The sequence below is a fragment of the Corythoichthys intestinalis genome, chromosome 1, assembly GCF_030265065.1.
Source record: "Corythoichthys intestinalis isolate RoL2023-P3 chromosome 1, ASM3026506v1, whole genome shotgun sequence".
Taxonomy (NCBI): Eukaryota; Metazoa; Chordata; class Actinopteri; order Syngnathiformes; family Syngnathidae; genus Corythoichthys; species Corythoichthys intestinalis.
This window is the reverse complement of record NC_080395.1, coordinates 25,603,828-25,626,811: the sequence shown is the minus strand read 5'-3', so window position 1 is coordinate 25,626,811 and position 22,984 is coordinate 25,603,828. Positions and strand designations below refer to the sequence as shown.

At 39.5% G+C, this 22,984-nt stretch overlaps 1 protein-coding gene across 2 annotated transcripts in view; it reads left to right on the top strand.

Annotated features, from left to right (window-relative positions):
* tox3 (TOX high mobility group box family member 3) overlaps positions 1-22,114 on the top strand; it is an 83,470-nt gene extending 61,356 nt beyond the window's left edge. Inside the window, exons 4-7 of one of the 2 annotated variants that reach the window (XM_057837546.1) lie at positions 16,310-16,576; positions 18,198-18,428; positions 18,586-18,666; positions 18,753-22,114. In XM_057837546.1, the coding sequence (XP_057693529.1) occupies positions 16,310-16,576; positions 18,198-18,428; positions 18,586-18,666; positions 18,753-19,517 (1,344 nt within the window). In that variant the 3' untranslated portion in view covers positions 19,518-22,114. The remainder of the gene's footprint in view (positions 1-16,309; positions 16,577-18,197; positions 18,429-18,585; positions 18,667-18,752) is intronic. The other variant, XM_057837557.1, reaches the window with a different exon arrangement.
* The last annotated feature ends 870 nt before the right edge of the window (positions 22,115-22,984 follow it).

Below are 22,984 nucleotides of genomic sequence, written 5' to 3'. Positions count from 1 at the left end.
GGGTGAGCTGGAGCTTATCCCAGTTGACTAGCGTGAGGTGACCCATACCTCCATTACCAAAGGTGTCCAACTTTAAACATTTCCCATCTTCTCTTTCATTGGGAGCTAACAGAAATGTAATTGAACTTTATTAGAAATGTCTTATATATATTTGCAAAACTAGCCAGTTAGAACTCAGATTTAGAGAGATAAAAATAAATAAATAAATAAATAATACTGTATGTATTGTATCATCCATAGTACTTTTCCCTGACACTAGACGGTCAATTGCAAAGCAGCAGGCAGGCCTGTGAGATTGTTGTCTCAGGTTGGAAAAAGGTGTTCTTAAATGCCATGGCGGGTTGAAGCATTGAGGAGGAAAAATGGAAATGTCAGCTAGAAGACTGCTTGTCTATTAGAAAAAAAATGACAGATTCGTTTAGGGTAGTAGAAGTGAAAGGACACAAGCATAATTGGCCCAGATAATGACGGTAGTGAGGTGCTGTGAACAATTTTAATGTCTTCCCTATGAGTTAAATGTTATAAAAGTAAATAATTGGAACACATTTGTTCGACGAATACAGTGGAAACTGCAAAGTAAATATGTTTCTTAGAAAAAAATGTAAAGTGAGTAAAATTTTCAAAAGTATGTTCCAAATGATATTTGGGCTAATAGCTAAACTGGTTGTTGCCTTCATCTATCAACTTCTGGTGACATCACAAAATAGGTAAACAAGAAGCCGACATACCCCGTAGATGCTAACATCGACAAGATTTTCCTGTTTGCTAGTTTTGTTTGACTTTTGAGCCATATTTTTCCATGTTCCAGTGCATTTATTTACATTCCATAAGGAGAGAAGGGCTATAAACTCTTAACAGCTTCTTTTTCTTGCCTCCGTGCTCCAGGGCCCACGAGATAATTGCTGCTTTTTTAAAACATCCCGTACAGTAAGTGAGGGCCCCACAAGGCTTGTGCCTAAAGAATTTTCATTTCACGGTCAGTTAAGCTTGGTACATCTGGAGGAACCTTGACACAATTACATTCTGGACTGTTCTCACGACTTGCTGGAGGATTAGATTTTGATTCCCTGGCATTTATTCCTCCTTTAAGACCATTTGCATGGCTCATGTGTCTGATTGGACTCTTATTTCAAAGCTGAGAAAGTAGGTTGCCGCTCGTTATCGGCCATCGCACATTCTGCCGCGAGGAAAAAAAATGGCAATGGCCCTTCATTTTCTCCTGAAATGGGACCAATTCCCCAAAAGTCTTGCCACAATGAGTATTGTCACTCCTTTCACCTGATTATTTTTGCTTTATCTTCAAGAAAGAACTTTTTAAATAAGATAAGGGCTGTTCTTAGTTTGTAGACAGTGATTTACGAGGTCTTTAGAGGGGTGTTTTGTCATTGTTGTCAGCACGCTGATAAAGGAATGACAGGCTTATGTACATGATGACAAGCTCATTTCATTGTTATGGCTGCAGGGGCCAACACATAAACAGCACAATATTGCAATTACATTTTTCATTTGTCTTGTTTGCTTCCTGCTCACTTTTGTCAAGAATTCATGCAAAAATCTGGGTTGTAACAGAATATGCAGCAGTTATCCACATTTGTATTTCATACTAAGCCAAGCAAAGGTGCTATATACCACAACTACAGTTTGTGTGCTTTCACGAACACAACTAGATAATTAGATGACATTTCCTCCAGTATTTGGTGTCACATAAAAGGCTTGTCAGATAGCGACAATTACTTGGCTTTTTGATTTTCAAATTGCCTTTGAGTGAGTACCATGTGTTAAATTCACACAACACTCCCAGCATTGCAGAACCCACAAAAGGTGAGAACATGTCAACTTTTAGGCGGTACAATATGAAAGGGGCATTAGGGCTGCAGCTATCGAATATTTTAGTAATCGAGTATTCTATTAAAAATTTCATCGATTAATCGAGTAATTGAATACAACATATTTTTTAAGGTAAAAGAGCAATTGTAAAAATACTTGAGAAAACAAGACATTTCACCTAACATTGAACCATTTAGAGACAAAGTCTTCATTTTAGATGTACATTGTTGAAAACAGCCAACAATTGCATGTCATTTGTGACTAGAAAAATAAAACAACAAATTCACTGCTTTCACTCAAAAAACTTAAGATCTTATTAAAAAAAAAAAAAAAAAAAATCTTATTTCTTACCTAAAAATGTCATTACTGTTGGTAACACACGTCACTTAAAAGTTAGGTGCTTTTCCCACGTGCTTTGAATTTCCATTTCCACAAGCTATTTTTTAAGTTCTAGTTAAGTTTTAAATTTAAGTCTAAATTGTAAGCCCTGATAGGATTGAGTTTTTGCAGTGTTCAAAATAAATGTATGATACCTGCTGCATTGGAGCACATTAAGCACCAGTGCTACTTGGTATTTTATCCGTCAGTGACTATCAAGCTAAAATTGACAGTTAACTTTATTATGTTTTTATTTTACACCCTCATCACTATACACCGCTGTGTTTTTACAGATTAAATAAAGCCTGTATGAAAGATGCGTTAGCCACGCATAGACAGTAGCCATAATTAATACAAACCTAGCCCTCCGCAGGGCTAACGTTATGTTAGCAAGGTACAGTAACGTTAATCTTATTTAATAGAGCTACGTTAACTTAATTTTACCTTGTCCCGAGTACTGCTCCTCCGTAGTGTCTTCGATGAAGCAGGGGCGAGGCGGGAGTGGCGTGCGGTGGTCGCGGGGTCCTGCCGGGGCTACGAAAGCGTCGGCGGGGTCGTGGGTAGCCAATGCTGGGCGTGGGTAGTGTTATGCAAGCGCTGTCTTACATTAAATACATGAAACAGAAGGAGTTGGAACCTCTTGGTTCCTCACGATACGATACGATTTGCGATATAAAGCTCACGATAATGATGATCTGACGATATAGCGATACGTCAGTATAGACCCTACACACGTGACCCCCCCCCCACGCCCCCGCGCCATGTTGTCCGTCTAATTGTCATGTTAATGCATTAGCGCTTCGTAAATTCCTCCTATTACGGCGTGTTTTTCTGCTCATTAACATTAATAATCAAAATGGTGAAGTCGTGTGTGGCGGTTGGTTGCAGTAACAGAGAAGATAGACGGAGACACTTGAAGTTCTACCGTATTCCGAGAGACCCGGAGAGGAGAGCGAGATGGACTGCTGCAATTCAACGAGAAAACTGGGCACCAAACGATCACCACAGATTATGTAGTAGTCATTTTATATCTGGTAAGATGCATTTAATTTATATTGAGAGGGTTTTGGGCTGACAAGCACAATTAAGATCATTGCGAGGCTAATCGCCAACAACATACAGTTTCAAATTCAAGATGTTTTTTTCTTCCGCCATCATTATTTTTTGAATAATATTTAGCTGGTAACAAGTGAAGGAAGCTGGCCTCGTCTACGGATCATCAGTTAAACAGGGGTGTCCAAACTTTTTGCAAAGGGGGCCTGATTTGATGTGGTAAAAATGTGGGGGGCTACCTGGGCTGATTTACGTAGAACAATACATTTAAAGAAATTTTAGCAAGCCCTTCTGTGTGTCACATTTGCTTTATTATTTTTTTTAATACATAATTTCAACAATCTCGCCTTTGTGGCGTTCTCTTTCGACCCTCGGGCTCTTGCGAAATACTGCTGCTGTGAAATTAAATTAGCTTCAAGTTGCTTTAATTTCTCATTGCGTATCTTCCGCGACTGTCTCTTTGCAAATGAGGCAGACACAGTTGTGTATTTTATTGAAGAAATAGTCCAATATGCACCTATCCTTGACGCGTCGCAGTCACCTTTTAAAAAATTTTTTTTTTAATTGATTGTCGTCATTTTAGAAAATTGGAAGTAACACGGGGTAATGTTGCTTAGAGTGCTGCTCTTAATGTTTTTCAAAGTGTCGTGAGAATAGGCCGAGTTTCTGTGGAAAAGATAGTTGTAGATATCAGGGCAGCAGAGAGGGGGAAGACAGCGGGTCGAAAAATATCGATTTAGGCATCAAATATGGATCTGGCGAATGGATAAACTGAAGCTTTTCAACATAACGCCTTTTATGCAACGCATCCAATGAGTTTACAGCGTCAGATAACACCGGGGCTTCCATGAATTGCTCTATAACTTGCACAACTAATTGAAAACAATGAGAATAGGTCTAAAAAAATACGGACAATATGGCGGCCGGATACAGCGACATGTCATTTTGTGACGTAGGTGAGTAGGGTCTATATCATTCTAGGATATTCTACAAAAAACTAATAAACAGAAAAACAAGCTTCTGCTGTGATTTGGAATGAGTTTATCACTAGTAGACGTCCAATCCATTTGAACTGGGAGGGTGGCAGCGAATGAACAAATGTTCATTCGCTGCCATCCCTCCCACTTCAAACGGATTGAACAACTATGGCTGTCAGTGGCAGCCAATGCCAGGCAATAAGTAATTTTGGGCCATATAAGGTCATTTACCTGTTGATTTTCAGTTACTTCCTGTTTATTTTAGGGTATTTTATGGGTCACTTGCTGTTTATTTTGCGTTACAGAACAGGAAGTGAGCTGGGAATGACCCAAATGAATAGGCAGTGACTCAAACTCTACAGGAAATGACCTGTAATATCCTAAAATGAAAAGCAAGTGACCTGTAAATGCCCCGAAAATCGGACCGAGTGACTGTGAATGCTCTGGTTTTGAATGAACGATCGATCGTTCCCAGTCTAAATGGATTGGGCGTCGAGCACCGTCAATGGCAGCCATAATTTTATTTTATTTTTTTAATTGACACCTTTTTAAATCGATATTTCGATTCTTGACTGGAGCATATCGATAACCTTTTGGGATACAAAGTATCACGATGATATATCACCATTTCAATATTTTGTCACACCCCTATGAAGCTGTGTTTGCCTTTGTCTCCAGCTTGAAATGCTCTTACACTTTTGACATTTTCTGCCTTTTCTTGGTGCATTTTTCTCGGCTTTCATGGGCATCTCTATATCCATGCATGGCTGAAATCAAATATATCTGTCGCGGCTGTTTTCTTCCGGTACGTACGTGACGTCAGCGCATTTTGCCGCATTACAAGTAGTCAGGGCAAAACATGATGCTTAGAGCTGGCAAAATTAAACAATTCCTCGAGGCTTATAAAATTCCTCGATCAATTTTTAAACTCGAGTTATTCAAGTAATCGTTTCATCTCTAAGGAGCATAAGATGCAAATGAATCGAATCTTGCTTTCAGATACAATTTCATTCTCCTTTTCGTGTCGGTGTTGTATAAAAAACACTAACATAACCTAAATGTGAACTGTTAGGCCAGTGTGAAAGGGGTTTCTGGTTCTCCCTCTAAAGAAAGAAAATTAACCTAAATGTGAACTGTTCGGCCAGTGTGAAAGGGGTTTCTGGTTCTCCCTCTAAAGAAAGAAAATTGCCTTTTGATGAAACGCCCTTCTCCAAATTTGTTGTCTTAATGCAGAACAGCACCTAAGAAAAATGTCTCAAACAGTGTCTACTTTTTTTTTACCGGCACTTAGGGGCTTCTGATACTACCTCCAAAGGCAGAAAATTTCTTGGTCTGTATCCCATTCTATGCTGGTGCAGTTTATATATGCAGTAACCTAACACAAAGTCTGTGAAATGTCTGCATGTACAAGCAGTCCCCGAAGTCTGTCAGTAGGCAGCACCCAATTCTTTGAGTACAGTGCATAGAGAACAGTGAGAAAGGAAGAGAAAAAAAACAGACTTTAAAAGGCAGTGAAAAGGAGGCTTCTAAACTACCTCCGAAAGCCCAAGGAGACTTGGAATCCTTTTTAATCTAGCTGCAGTTTATATAGAGCTGTAACACCGAAAAAGTCAGGAAAGGCTTACTTTTACAATTAGTTTAAAAGAAGCTTCTCTCTTTCTGTAAAAACGCCAGCCTGTGAATGTACCTGTTCTGATTTGCAAAAGTTGATACGTTCAATGCCAAGTAATCCGCTAATTTCTCGTGCAAGGCATTGATTTCGCAAATTGGATACATTGTTAGTGCCAATGTAGCACCTGATAAAGAAGTCGTTATTCATCTAATCTGCTCTTTTAACAAGGCCTGAACTCTCAATTTTGTTTCACCTGGTTTGTGATTGAACTCAATCGTACAGAGGCTTGTCAGTGTTGCTTTATTCACAAATTCTGCTCCCTTATTTGACTCAGTGAGGGTCCTGGGCTCCGTTTCCAAAGAACACCTGGTGCCTCCGCCATGTCTTGACATGTGCAAGGACACAGAGAAAATTGCCTCGGTCTTTTCTTTGATTGGATTACAAACATACAGTCGTTGTCTTGTAATGCAATCTCTGTTTCCCACTGTCATGTCCATCCACCCATCCATGTTCTTTACCAATCTTCTTGTTCAGGGTCACGTAAAAGCTGGAATTTAGTGTCAGAAGCAGAGTTGCATTCTGACCTGATCACCTGTCAAGCAAGAGCATTAGTCCAAGGCATTTAATAGTTCCTGTAACGTTATCGTCAATGCTAACGTACATGGCAGGTGCCATGACTGGTACAAGAATATGGCAGACTTTGAAAGTGGTTATCTTGGGTTCCCATCGTAATACCTTTTTATTCTCCTCAGTAGAAGCAGAATATATGTTGTGTGAGGCTGTTAGTTTTGATTCATCACCAAATACTGTTGAATGAGCTAACTGAAACCCATGGAAATGTAACAAATTAAACCTTTCATTCATTTGTAAAAACAACACAACCGTGTGGTTCCTGGTGTTGTAAGAATCTAAAATGGAAGTTATCGCTGATAATCACTAATACCAAAATGCTTGTCAGTTCCTTATTTTTACCATTTGATGCTATGTGGACAATGTAATAGCATTGCTATTCACCAAACAGAAGTGTTGTAGCAGAAAGCATGGATTCAGCCTCTCATGAAGCTCTACATGAGCTGTACATCAATTTAAGAGAGTGGATTTTTTTCACCCCCCCTTCTTCTTTGGTTTCCTTGACGGAGAGCCCAAGTGACACGTGGGCTTGGTCAGAAATGATAGATATTCATGCAGTCATGCAATACTTGTAATGAAGTCTCGGCTTGACCTTCTGCGTGATTGACTATGATTTACCACAGAATCACAATAAATGTTTAAATGCCCATAATGCATCTGGAAGATTAGGGGGAGTGGAGAGTTGGCGGGTGTAATTCAAGAGAATGGCATTCATTCGGAACAGCAATACAGAAAATAGGCTGAAAATTATTGCCTTTACAGGAAGGCTAAAGAGGGTTCTAATACAACCTCAAGAGACTGAATGTTTTGGCCAGTGACACAGGAAAAAATGCAAAAAAAGGTTCACTTTTATAGTCCGTGTGAAAAGAGCTACTAATAGTTTGTGTACCGTTTATCTCATTAGAATCGCAGGGATCTTGGTGTGACTCTAGAGATACATAGGCATTCAAATGGAGGACTGTCATGCATAATGTAGGACGTATGGCCAGCCTAACTGCTTATACAATTAGTATCGCAGGTATGCTAAAGTCTCAGCTGACTTAAGGCTGAGTTATGCTTCTGCGGCAGACCTACGCCGTCAAGGCAGACCAGATTTACGATACGCGCAATGGCCTGACGTGCACATCCGCAGAATCCTGACAGTGCGTCATGTCAACGCATGGTGACATGATGCAAATGGACTGTGATTGGTCCGCTCAGACTGTTGTTTACGGTTCAGCACGAAATCGCCATCATTTACAGTCATTTTTGAGCTACACTCAAAAATGGACCAAGCCGACAAGAGAATCACTGATGAGTTCCGCAAGTACGACCACCTGCACAATGTTTCGTCAAGGCATTATAAAGATTGCCAAATAGCAAGCAATTTGTGAAAGGAGATTGCTGAAAATACGGGGCTAGAGGTCAGCGAATGCATAAAACATGGAAGAACCTCCGAGATAAGTATGTGTGTGTTCGGAACCCAATGGCCACACGAGGCGGTGACCAAGCCCGTCAAAAACTGCCACCATTTTATCACTTTATTTCGTATTTTGGTTGGTCCACATGACCATTTATTTTGTTCATATGTTTGGTGTGACTTATTTACATTTACACTTCAAGTATGTCAAGAATAATGCACAGGTTTGGTGTATAAAGAGTTGTTTTGATGTTTAATTTTCAACAACAGTTTACACACTTGATACATCATCACTGATTGAGAGTGCCTCGGTGCTATTATGATAACGTGTTTGCCATCAAGGCTTCCAACGCAGTTTGGGAAGTTCCATAGATATCTGTTATGGCTTCCCACTGGCTGGTTGGAGGACACAGCAAAAAAATCTGACAAAACGCTGGGCAACGCAGCTTGCTGGCTTCCACCCGATGCTAGAATTCGTAGTGTGACTGCAAATCTCTGTGCGGCATCAACAGTCGGACAGAGCACCTTTGCAACCGTCTTCTGCGTCGCCTGCGCCTCAACATTTTAATGATCAACGTTTGTTGTCAATGTTGATTAGCTGAAGATCCACATTCAAACGTTCCGTCTCCATTGGCATTGTTGTGTAACCGGAGGAAAACTCGAGGAAGTCGACAAGAGTCCCCACAAACCTTACAAACACAATGCCGCACACCTCTAGTGGCTCTAGTGGCAACGCGTTCCCTTGCCACAAAACTATCGAATACTCATAGGCGCTGTAGGGTCTACATCGTCGCTACGCCATCACCGCAACGCAGAAGCATAACTCAGGCTTTAAGCTTCACTTTACTCTTCCTTTCGTCCTCTCTGACCAAAGCTATACAGTGCCTTGCAAAAGTATTCGGCCCCCTTGAATCTTTCAACCTTTCGCCACATTTCAGGCTTCAAACATAAAGATATGAAATTAAATTTTTTTGTCAAGAATCAACAACAAGTGGGACACAATCGTGAAGTGGAACAACATTTATTGGATAATTTCAACTTTTTTAACAAATAAAAAACTGAAAAGCGGGGCGTGCAATATTATTCGGCCCCTTTACTTTCAGTGCAGCAAACTCACTCCAGAAGTTCAGTGAGGATCTCTGAATGATCCAATGTTGTCCTAAATGACCGATGATGATAAATAGAATCCACCTGTGTGTAATCAAGTCTCCGTATAAATGCACCTGCTCTGTGATAGTCTCAGGGTTCTGTTTAAAGTGCAGAGAGCATTATGAAAACCAAGGAACACACCAGGCAGGTCCGAGATACTGTTGTGGAGAAGTTTAAAGCCAGATTTGGATACAAAAAGATTTCCCAAGCTTTAAACATCGCAAGGAGCACTGTGCAAGCCATCATATTGAAATGGAAGGAGCATCAGACCACTGCAAATCTACCAAGACCCGGCCGTCCTTCCAAACTTTCTTCTCAAACAAGGAGAAAACTGATCAGAGATGCAGCCAAGAGGCCCATGATCACTCTGGATGAACTGCAGATATCTACAGCTGAGGTGGGAGAGTCTGTCCATAGGACAACAATCAGTTGTACACTGCACAAATCTGGCCTTTATGGAAGAGTGGCAAGAAGAAAGCCATTTCTCAAAGATATCCATAAAAAGTCTCGTTTAAAGTTTGCCACAAGCCACCTGGGAGACACACCAAACATGTGGAAGAAGGTGCTCTGGTCAGATGAAACCAAAATTGAACTTTTTGGCCACAATGCAAAACGATATGTTTGGCGTAAAAGCAACACAGCTCATCACCCTGAACACACCATCCCCACTGTCAAACATGGTGGTGGTAGCATCATGGTTTGGGCCTGCTTTTCTTCAGCAGGGACAGGGAAGATGGTTAAAATTGACGGGAAGATGGATGCAGCCAAATACAGGAACATTCTGGAAGAAAACCTGTTGGTATCTGCACAAGACCTGAGACTGGGACGGAGATTTATCTTCCAACAGGACAATGATCCAAAACATAAAGCCAAATCTACAGTGGAATGGTTCAAAAATAAACGTATCCAGGTGTTAGAATGGCCAAGTCAAAGTCCAGACCTGAATCCAATCGAGAATCTGTGGAAAGAGCTGAAGACTGCTGTTCACAAACACTCTCCATCCAACCTCACTGAGCTCGAGCTGTTTTGCAAGGAAGAATGGGCAAGAATGTCAGTCTCTCGATGTGCAAAACTGATAGAAACATACCCCAAGCGACTTGCAGCTGTAATTGGAGCAAAAGGTGGCGTTACAAAGTATTAACGCAAGGGGGCCGAATAATATTGCACGCCCCACTTTTCAGTTTTTTATTTGTTAAAAAATCCAATAAATAAAATAAATTTTGTTCCACTTCACAATTGTGTCCCACTTAGTGTTGATTCTTGACAAAAAATTAAAATTTTATATCTTTATGTTTGAAGCCTGAAATGTGGCGAAAGGTTGCAAGGTTCAAGGGGGCCGAATACTTTTGCAAGGCACTGTATCTTTCACTCATGTATAATGATATTCACGAGTAATGCATTGATATTGTAATTTTATCAGATTCTAGGCACAGCTGCTACATTGCCAGCTTGACTTTTTCATGAAACGTAGATTGTAACCATCCAACCAACTAACAGTTATATACTGTATTTTTTCTACCATCAATTACAAATCCAAAAATAGGTGACTCAGTTTTGAGATTTAAAATAATTAGAACCACAGCGGGCTAACTTGGTCTGTTTTTTTTCTTCTTAAAGGGTATTACAACACCTGGGGAAATGCTAATATTCCATCATTTATCCATAAACGCATGCCTTTTGGATTCATATCATGCCACTTCGTGTAATTACACACATCGCAACACCAAGAAAATGATAGCAATTTGGATCGATTGTCAAGCTAAAACGACCGGAGCCCGAGATCCCGGAAATCGAGCATATTGTGTGTGTGACGTCACAACAAGGAAACACCCGGCTCAGTGCTTAGTACTGAATGGTGGCGATGATGGCGGACAATTTTGTTTCTAGTTGGAGCGACGAATCCGACATAACGAACGTTCTTCTAATGGTGACGAGGAGAGTTATTAACCTTTCTTTGGTGTTTTGAGTTATCAATTTGAGCCCAAACGAAAGCCAATGCAGCCTAATGAAAGGATCATTGAGGGGCGCAATCACACTAATGAAACACCGGCAACAGTTCGTGTGGGAAACACCGAATGGTTTGTTTTGCATTTCTTTCTCTGAAGCTGATACACCGTGACCGCAAAATAATGTATAGAATAATTATCATTTATTGTGCTAACACAGGTTTTCGCTCTGCCAGCCGACACAAATATGAATGGGATTAGAGGATTTGTTCTATATATTTTACGAGCGATAATTTATACATGTGTCCAGTCCTATATCCAATGCATGATGTTTTTTATCATAAACGAATACTCACTCTGGCCATTTCCCTCCTTTGCTTTGCCTGGGGTGGTGGGGTGGTCTCATCAGAGCCAGTCATCGTCCTCTTTCTTGATATCTCGGGACATTTAGGTGGCTGCGCGTGTAGGTGCGCACCGCATCTGCTTTCAGCAGCAATTTCTTAGCAAAACCTGATTTCATTTGTCCATAGTTCAAATAGCTTTCAGGTGTAAAATGCGTACCACACAAAACCATGCCGGAGGCTGGGTCTGCAAAATTAGCCCTCTTAGCACGGACGAACTTTACTCAATGTCTGCGTAGTCCAGCTCTTTTTCTCGCGTTCGGGAACTCATGGGTACTACATTGTGACAAATGGCTATTTGTACACCACATAGCATGACAGGTTTGAACCATTTTAGCGATTTTTTGACAAAACACGAACGCAACTCGCATCTCGTCGATAAACAACGATGGCACCTGCCTCGACCTTTTGCTTCCTTGTTGTGACGTCTCCGCCCCATTCGGCTGTTTCCGGGATACTTTCGGAAATGTTCGTAATTTTCTATCTATTTTCGATAATTGCTCATGAATGTGATTTATTTTTTGTTAACTTTATTAATATTTGTTATCTTGCCACATAACAGTTCTATTGATATCTCACAGCCCTTTAGTATTATAATACACTTCAATAATATTCTGCTGTTTAGTCCTACCAACAATTTTAGCATGAATGTCAAAAAATGTTTTTCTGTTTGAACTGCAAAGGCTACTTTAAAAGGGCCTCATCGCTGAGTTGAAGCATTTGCCGGAATTGACAATGGTGTTTTGCTCATTTGGCTTAAGTACAGTTTCTGAAAATTGAAGGAAAAGGTGTGTTTGTGTAAAAAAGATACATAAATAAATAAATAAAATAAAAAAAGATGTAGCCGTTTAGAGGTCTAGTAAAGAAATATGTGCAGAGCACTGATAAACTATCTTTAATAGGACTGACCTTTCATGCTGGCAAAAGTTACTGGGGGATTCATCCACCCATAATTACCATATAGATGATTTTTAGCCCTCTGCTGCCACAGAACATTTCCAAGAGCTCTACCCATTGATTGAATGGAAATTGAACTTGTTAACATTCTTTTCAGTGCTCTTACAGCTTAGCACACACAGCCACAGTTAATAAACTCTACACCAATTTTTTGATTGTCTATTTTATTTTTGTGATATCTTTGTCAGAAGCATATCACACAAGTGTCATCCAAACGCAGAAAGATGACTTTCATTTTATTGCTTTCATTTGGCAAAAGAAACACACAAAACAAACTTTTCCCCTCTCCTTTCGCCAATGTTATTTAAGGAATATTACAAAGTGAATTAACATTTATCGATTACACATTGCAGCTTGTTTGGCCGCTGAGAACCGGAGATAAGGACTTATTTGCAGATTTAGAAAGGCTATCAAAACATCTCGTCAGGGGCGCTGACAAAACCACGATCAAAAATGCTAACGAGAGGCGTGAACTGGCAGCGTTCACTTCCCGCACACTTGAGACGGCTGAGTACTGAGATGATTTGTGAGTCGTTATGGTTACTTGCTGATTCCAATCAGATGCCTTGCGTTCGTTGTTGTTGCTACAATCTATGGGCGAACAGCACACATGCAATACATTTAGTGCATGTTGTTGGAATTTTTAAAACATTCAATAGAAATACACTAATAGAGTGTGCCTTGTGATTGGCTGGCGAAGACTCCATGGTGTACCCTGCTCCTCCCCCCAAGTCATCTTACCATTGGGTGCATTTACATACACACAATCTTGTCGATTCGTGAGCATTATGCTCCGAAGGTGGACAGCCAATCCACCAGCAAAGACGAAAACTTCCGCGCGATGTTTTTGGTCACTTTCACGTAATCTTTGATGTCTCGTTGTATCAACCAGCTCCATATATGCCCCTTATCTGATTTTAGGGCTATTAAAATTTGCATAGATCGTGCCCGGACATTCGATACGTTTTGTGCATGCAACCGCACTCATTGACCCATATCAGAATTAATAGATTAAACATAAAAAGAAATAAAAACCCACCCAAAAAAATATTACTACCAATTGGTTTCTGCCATACAGTACTGTTGAACTGCAATAGAAAATGACCAATAGATCATACTGCAGCATAATTTCAATGTGTATATGAAAGAAATGTTCCATCCATTTTTCATTTTCATTAAATAATTGGTTATTTGTTTGTTTTCTAAAAAGGAAAAATATGTAAAATATTACTCTTACGGAATTAAACACAGCTACCATATTGGCCCGAATATAAGACTGTGTTTTTTGCATTGAAATAACACTGAAAAAGAGGGCGTTGTCTTATATTCGCGGTCTAGACATTATACCCATTCACGACGCTAGATGGCGCCAGATGTCATTGAAGCGATGTTCTGTCATGACAAATCTCAGCTACTCTCCCCATTCACGACGCTAAATGCGCCAGATATCATTGAAGCGATGTTCTGTCATGACAGATCTCAGCTACTCTCAAGTTTAACCAGTTTGCATTATTTTACTGCAATGTTTTTCCTTATTCAGATTTGTTTCAAGACTACAGTTACAGTTAGACTTCACTTTGATAGTTAATGCAGTTATTGCAATTTTGTTGTTTTATCACAATGGATTTGTTTATTTACATTTCAAAAACCAGAAGCCATTCATTTACGAATGTGATTGTACTTTAGTGTACATATTTAAATGTTCAGATATTAAGGTTGGAATAAGGCAAAATAACATGCTTTTTCTCTCAAATATATTGTTACAATCATTTGTTTCGGATGTACTGTAATTATTTTCTGTATAAAAATTAATTTGGTTTTCAAAAGGTCTTTTTTCAAACTTGAGTCTTGAAAAAGAAGGGGTCGTCTTATAATCAGGGCCAATACGGTAATTAAAATGATATATGTTCTAAATTATTATTTTATTGCTTAAATAGTGTTTTATATGAATAATAAATATATATTACTAAAGGAAGTCAGAAGGAAATAAACAGTTTTGCAGACAACACCCTAAGGAAGAACTTTAGAGGTTCCACTCTGTTGGTTAGCATTAGAAAATGTTTAAGGAGCATTCTGATATAATCAGCATATCCCAAACAAACGGCGCAAAGGCCCATTGCCCGGCCTGCATCATTGCCATGCAGATGGCCTCGACTAATGAGCTCAGCATGCGTCTTTTTATGGCTCAAAAGGCAACCCGTCATGTTTTCAGTAATAACAAAAGCAATTGGAAATGAGGTGGATATGCAAATATAATCACAAGATTGTATTTATTTTTCGTAAGAAAACAAAACATTTTTTTTCTCCATAGCATCTTTCTGTCACATGTAAATAGATACCTTCCATCACTCCACCGATTGGATTCATGATAACAGTGAAGTGACAATAATTTCTATTTGTCTTTAAAAGGTGTTACAATATTTCTGTAAAATGGGCAAGTTCAATACAGCCTCTTGCATTGTTTTATGATGTGTTGATTTAGGGGAAGATTGAGTTTGTGCTGCTGAATACCAGATGGACTCAACCAGAAGGAACAAATCACCTTTTTGTGTTGCACTCACATCTCCTCCTCTGTTCCATTTCAGCTCTCTGATCTGGCAGCCCTTTGGGGAAGGCTGTTGGTTTCAACCTAGCTCCAATCAATGCTAACCTGTGCAAACATGCGCCTTGCACATGGCACTTTCAAGAACCTGTTATTGCTTTTCATAGACTCTTTAAAGAGCCAGTTTCTCAATCTCAAAGACTCTTTCAAGATCCAATTGTTTAATCTCGAGGACTACTGCAATAATCTGCAATTCTTTCTGAAAGACTAAAAACCTGTTTGTTTCGTTTAAAGGCTTAAAGACACTTTTAGGAACTTGTTGGACTATTTCAACAACAGGCTGTTTCGTCTTCTCAAAGACTTCAGAGCATGGTTTTTCCATGCATGGCATTTGGTTCTTGTCAAAAACCTTCAAAAACACATGGTTCGTATCAAAAGACTTGTTTAGGATATGTTTCTCTTTCTCATTTACTATTTTAACAACCTCATTTATTTCACAGATTTGTTAAAGAACTGGCAGTTTTTTCTATTTTATAACCAGTTCTTCCATTGCATAAACTCAAGAAACAGTTGTTTCTTAATGACTTTTTTTTTTTTTTTTTTTTTTTTCAAGAAAACACTGTTCCCCTTTATATACTTCTTTAACTAGCTGTGAAAGCCTTTCAAATACCTTTTTAGTGTAAAAGTACTGTATGTCCTCCAGGGCTTTTTCAATGACTAAATATATTCATTCTCGAAATGTCAAGTTGATTTCTCCTAAATCCCCAAAACACCTCCAGAAAACTCCTTCAACATGAAATTTTTGTTTGTAAATTTAGCAAGACTCCTTCACACACTGTATGGTTGACTAGAAGTTTCAGTCTAAAACAGTGTCTTACTGTAGTGCATTCAAAACTATGATTTTTCTCTAAACACAGTAGTTGTCTGGCTTTATCTCTTAAGTGGAATTTTTTGGATTATATTTTTCACTTTATTGCTTCTTCTAAATTACCACAGTTGTCATTGAAAGCATCATTGGGTTGAAAATAGTTTTCATTGATCATTAATTGTGCTATATTTGTAGGGGTAATCCTTTGTATACGGTATGAAAAAGCACATAGAGGATAGTTCATCTCTGCCATACTTAACAGCTTTGTTACAGATTTCAATCCGAAAATACTTCCAAGTGAGAAGAGTGCCTGATCTGTTACTGATTTGAGTCACAATAATTTATCATGGCTTCATAGCCAAGTCATTCATAAGCTTTGTATGGTGACACTTGATCTACCACATAATCCACCATCCTTGACCCCATTTCCTCTCTTGAACAGAGATACATAATCTTGAGCTGCATGTGTGGGAAGATCCAATTTAACACAATATCCAACTTAAAATGAAAGCAAACGAATAGAGCATTACCATATTAACAATGGACACCTTTTCTTTTGTGTCACTCTAGCAGAATGCTGGACCGGCTCATATCCGCCAGTATGCGGCTAACCCAACCATGCTCATGAAGTCCATCGCCAACATGAGTGGCCCGAATGGGATGATTTCACGTAATCAGCTGACCACCATCAACCAGTCGCATCTCAACACACAGCTGAACCTGAACATTGGCGGAACCAACATTGCCCACACTTCGCCGTCGCCTCCAGCCAGCAAGTCTGCCACACCATCACCCTCCAGCTCCATCAACGAAGACGAGCAGGACGACAGTAACAGGGTAAGGGATAAGTTAGATGTCTGCTAAAATGCCTAACACTTAAGGCAGGGGTCCCCAAACTATTCCATATCGGGCCACAGTGGGTGCTGGATTTCTTTCCAACAAAACAGGGCGACACATTTGCACCAATCTGGTGTCTTACAAGTGTAATCAGTTGATTGTAGTCAGGTGGTACTTGTTTTAGCAGAAATCTCATTGGTTAAATGTAGGGGTGTAACTGTACACAAAAATCTCGATTCGGTACGTACCCGGTTTTGAGGTCACGGTTCGGTTCATTTTCGGTACAGTAAGAAAACAAAATGCAAAATATAAATGTTCTAGTTGTTTATTACACACCTTTTTGCTTTCATCAATAGGAACATTAGCCTATACAAAGCTAGAATTCTGCTCAAAAAGTAGTGGGGATTTAAAGATAATCCAACAACAATTTGCCTTTCAGACCCCGCGTACTCAGCTTTCTTTATGAAAGAATGAAGAAAAAAGAAGTACTGTGCTATAGAGAAAAGCAATGATTTTAACATGTATTTTAAAAAGGAAATGCCTCAATGAATCTTTTTTTTTTCTTTTTTTTCTTATGAACGGTTTTCAAAAGCTTTATTGGTGGATTTTCTCAAGTTAAAGCGCCACACAAAAATTAATAAATTTAATTTAGTAGGCAGGATCTGTGTATTATTCTTATTATTTAATGACAGGTGTTTTAGCTCATTTAAATTTATTTTATTTAAATGGGCTATTATTTATTTTATTATGTGTTTATATTTTACAAATGTGATGTAGTATTAATTTATATTGCATATTTTATGTTGTATAACTTTAGTTCCTATGTGAACATTAGTTCCTACTTGTTTTGTTTTGGTAGGAGGGTTTTGTATTGAACACGGGGCCGTGTTGGTTATTATTATAAAAGAGAAGACAGCAGTAAATCAACAAAGACAAGTCAACTGTGCCCCGATCTACCACTCAAGAGATCTGATGGATTTAAAAAGTGGGTTACGATTACATATTAGCTTGAAAATCGACCGGATCCACCGTATTTTTACAAGAGTGACTTCCGGTCTGCTCGATCCTAGCTACCAGTAGTAGTATTGACGCAGGAGCATCAAATAATAAACTCTGCCGTTCTTTTCGCGTGCGTCATGTTGAGCCGGTTCTGGGATGCGTCTAACACGCGGCCGCACTGCGACTGGTGTGCATTGGCTGATTGACTTTAACGCCCGCGTTTCACTGCGTTCTCGCGGCGGCCATGTTGTTGCGCCGTTGACGTTTCTGGGTTATACTGTCCTACCGTGTTGGTCCTCATTATGCTAGAGAAGACGGAGTAAATATAATCTACACAAAGAAACTGTAACCTGATCGACTCACAGCCTCGAAAATTAAGGGTTATATCACGTCAGAAACTGGTTCGGTGCGCCTCCGTTCTGAACCGAGCATCACGTACCGAAACGGTTCAATACAAATACATGTACCGTTACACCCTTAGTTAAATGGTCTGTGCTCGATCGGTAGGAACAAAAACCAGGAACCACAGCGGCCCCTGAGGACCGGTTTGGGCACCCCTGACTTAAGGCATTGTTGTCATTAAGTATATGTGTCTGAGTGAGATCAATCATCTTTGGTGCAGGTGGTTGGCGAGAAGAGACCGGCACCTATCGATCCCACGAAAAAGCCCAAGACGCCCAAAAAGAAGAAGAAGAAGGATCCCAATGAGCCTCAGAAGCCAGTGTCTGCATACGCTCTGTTCTTCAGAGACACCCAGGCCGCCATCAAGGGTCAGAACCCCAATGCCACCTTTGGTGAAGTGTCCAAGATAGTGGCGTCTATGTGGGACGGTCTAGGGGAGGAACAGAAACAGGTACGTTCAACAAATTATGCACTAGCATTGATTGAGAACGCAAATATCTTGATTAGTATTGTTCATATTAAAGCATTTTTTAGATAGATGGAATAGTTTTTATTATGTGACATTCAAATCTGGCCACTCACTGATCTCCTCTGTTGTGTTGTTGTAGGTGTACAAAAGCAAAACCGAAGCTGCCAAGAAAGAGTACTTAAAGGCTCTGGCTGCATACCGTGCTAGTCTGGTATCCAAGGTAAACTATATCTCTTATTTCCTAAAAGATGTTGGATTGTGACACCTCAGTTGATTGGTCTGTTTATATATTTTTCTTGAGTTCAGGCTGCAGCGGAATCTGCTGAAGCACAGACAATCCGCTCTGTACAGCAGACCCTGGCTTCCACCAGCCTTTCTCCAGGCCTGGTGCTGCCTTCACCACTCATTCAGCACCCCTCCATGCCCTCGTCCTCCCAAGCCCTCCAACAAGCCCTACCCCGAGCCATCGCCCCAAAGCCTCTGCAAATGAGACTCGGAGGCAGTCAAATTGTCACTTCGGTCACAGTTTCCCATCAGAACATGTCCCCGGTGATGCCGCAAATGCTAAGTCAGATGGGCTCCGGCGGGACCATGGCGCATTCTGCGGCCGCCTCACAAATGAGCCCACCCATGCAGCATCAGCAGCATACCATGCAGCAGCAAATGCAACAGCACCTCCAACACCATCAGATGCAGCAGCAGCAGATGCACCACCAGCAGATCCAGCAGCAGATGCAGCATCAGCACTTCCAGCACCACCTCCAACAGCAGCTCCAACAGCACCACATCCACCAACAGCAACAACAGCAACAGCAGCAACAGCACTTGCAAATGCAGCACATGCAAATGCAGCAGCAAATGCATCAGCAGCAAATGCAACATCTTCAACAACACCAGTCCCAGTGTTCCCCGCCGCAGCACTCGCCCGGCACACCTCATTCTGTGGGCTCTGCGTCGCTCGGCAGCCCCCAGCCGGCTCCTCAGCAGCAAAATCCTCCACCGCAGCAACACCCCTCCCAGATCCAGGCCCACGCCCACGCCCAGGTCCTTTCCCAAGTCAGCATTTTCTGAGCCAAAATCCTCCAAGGACATTAGAATAAAAGCATCAGTTCAGGTTGCTTTTCAGAGTTGCACTTAAGAAGTGTGTCACATTTTAGAATGTTATATACCAAGAAGAACCAGTGTCCATTGTTATAGACGGATATGCTCTCACTTGTAAATGTGAGGCCAAAAGGGTTTGATGGGGTATCGTCCAAGCTAGGACAGCGTTTACAGACACTCCCTAATTTATGAACAAATTACGTTCCAGAAGACTGAACTGTTCTTTTCCACTTTTTCAATTTCTACTACATGTACCTGTTCATCAAAAATAAAACCAATGAACTAGAGATGCACGATAATATCGGTCACCGATAATTATCGGCCGATAATGGCAATTATGACGTCACACAGATAATGCAGATAAAACGAAATTCAACCGATAATGCAATCCGATAATTATATACTTGATTTAGCCTCCAAATGTGAGCAATCAACAATTTTGTCCAATTCTGCTAGTTTTAAGGAGGTATTTTTGCAGTGTAGTAATGTGATATATGTTAGGAATGGCTTACTTTGAAAGGCATTTTTGTGCAACTTGGTTGTTTACTCTCCAAGTAATTGTTGCCAAAAGCTTACCATTACACAATGTCATTGCCATTGTTTAGATGTTAGAATTTACTACTTGATCACATTTGATGTGGAAAAAAATAGCACTAAATTACATTTTTGCACAGTAACATTTGATCTTTGTACACTTTAAAATTTTACATATTTGAATAGAATTATCGGCGTGACATTATCGGTTATCGGGTGGAAGGGGCAGGAAATTATCGGTTATCGATATCGGTTGGAAAATGTATTATCGTGCATCGCTACAATGCACACATTATAAATGTATGTTTCTAATGACTTTAATGTTGCAAGTCAAGGTACCATTGTAATGTAAAACATTAATGTTCTCTGATCTTGCCTTTGATATAACAACTATAGGAAAGTGGCATAAACCTATTTCGATTCGACGTGTTTTTGAGAAATAATCCATGACAGTTTGAACCAGTTTTCTCTTTTTCCTCAACATAAATACATGTTTTTTGTTTTGTTTTGTTTTGTTTTTTTACAGTTGTTAACGCATGAAACTTCATCTTCGGTTCCCCTTTGTGTGATTTAAAACGTTATGTTCATGTTTGTTTTACTGAATGGATTCTTTCCTTGGCCGTTTCTCAATATGTGTCCATACTTGTGTTCTCATGTGATCGTGATCTTGAGTGCTCGTGAAACGTCATCAGACCCGGACCGACTACTGTTCCATGACTAAGTTCGCATTAAAGTCCCCGGATGTTGTCCTCGAACCAGTCAGCAGACTCGAGCGTTTTCTTGGAGTTTAGATTCATTTGCAGCAAAACAAGCGAGCAATCAGCGAGTGAGTACTGAAGTACCCAAGCAAAGCATTCAACATTTTCCCGTTCTTGCCAAGTTTGTACTTTTTGTGTTCTTAGATTATAAAGTACTTCCCAAGAACACATATTCTTGTACTTGAGTATTGAGAAATGGCCTTAACTTTATGCTCTTGCTTTCACCGCATCTGTTGTAGGCCCAAGTTCTTTATTTTACATGGAAGTGTTTGTATGTTTGAAATATGTCTCATGTAAGATGAGAAGTTCGTAAGTACGGGAGTTTCTGTATTCGTTTGTTTGGGACATCTTTTAATTGTCAGTGTGTACGCCATGTGACTGTCACTGTTTTTTATTTAACGCAAAAGCTTTATTTATGAAGACCAGAGGCGATGACAAACGAGAGGGACGCTCGTGAAGTGGCGACTGATTGGACTGGTCACAAGTTGACCTGAAAGATCACGTTTCTGTCACCTTGTTGTCTGAGTGTAGATGTTATCTGCTGTATATGTTTGTGTAGAAGCAGGGCTGTTACTGCCCCCCCATTCGCTCATAATGTCCTGCATTTTGACATTTCACGACACCTGTTAAAAAATTTAAATGTTTTTTTTCCTTACAAAAAATATTTTCTGATCCATTTCTCAAGGCAGACACTTTGGAGGAGAGTTATGTATTTTTACCTTGAAAATAAAAAAATAAATGAATAATACAAATATAGCAGAGCCAGTTTTCTGCTGCACTGCCAAAGCCAACTGCAAAGTAATTAAAAATTAAAAAAAAAAAAAAAAGTATTGGAGGTATTTTTGCCAGTTGTACAGTTAACCCTAATGTAAGTTACAAAAAAAAAAAAAAATCAAGAAAATGTTGTACATTTTTCATATCACTTGTTGTAAAGTTTTAATATGTGAGGCTTTAATGAAAACATTGTTCAAATGACCTGTGGATTGCTATATCACATCATACATTTTCTGCTCTTTTTCTACTTTTTTTATGAGTTACAAAATAGCAACAATCAGTTTTTCTTACTACCTTCGCTTTGCCATACAAGTAGACAAGACAGCAACGAAATCAGACATTCCATTACATCTAACAGTAGCCATATTTTTTTTTGTATGAAGTATATATTTCTGTGTGTTCAGAATTAAACTATCAATCACAAATATTTATTTGAAAGGGTCCCTTTTGTTTCAGGAGTTCTGTCTTCTATCTTGTTAGCTACTGAAAATAAACACTGATGAAAGTGAATGATGCCCACATGTGTTTGTTCAATCCATTTCCAAATTTCGTGTTGAATTTATTATATATATAATTTCTAAAAGTCTATTTTACGTTATCCCGCCAAGTTGTACTAAGAATCAATTTAGACGGTTCTAAGAAATATCAGTATTTTGATGAAACTGAAACAAATGATAAATGATTATTACTAACGGATAAAATTGGCATCAACCCACTCAAACCTCTAATTTTAGGATTTAGAGTGAAATACTGTCATCTGAACAAGTGTCCCGTTTGTCCAAAAACAACAAGGTAGTAACTTAATAATCACCAGTTTAAAACAATTTCATGTTTTTCGACTAAATTAAAACATTTATCCTCCTCAGCAATTTGTATTTTCTTTGCATTTGTAGAAATGTTTCACATTTACAATACTGTAAGCACAATCATGTTTAAGCATCACACTGCAATTTGCATTCCAGGCCAGTAGTTGGCGATGAGTTGGCAAATCCATGAATCAGTCAACGAGTAGGTGCAACCGTGGAAAAACGTTCCATTGCTGGATCATTTCCAAAAACATCTTCTGACTTCGCTTGAGTGGTGTATTTACTACGGAGCCCCTATGGTGACATGGAAGAAGAAAAAAAAAACAGAGAGGAAAAAAAAAGTTGACGTTAAAAAAAAAAAATTGTGCCTCTAAAGGGACACGAAAGCTTTTTTTCTGTCAAAGCAAAAAAAAAAAAAAAAAAAAAAAAAAAGCCCTGGAAAGAAAAAGACCCGGAAGTAAAAAAAAAAAAAAAAGAAAAGTTGAGGTTGAAGCAAAAAAAAAAAAAAAAAAGCCTGGGAAAAAAAAAACGAAAGTAAAAAAAAAAATAATTGCCCCGAAAAAAA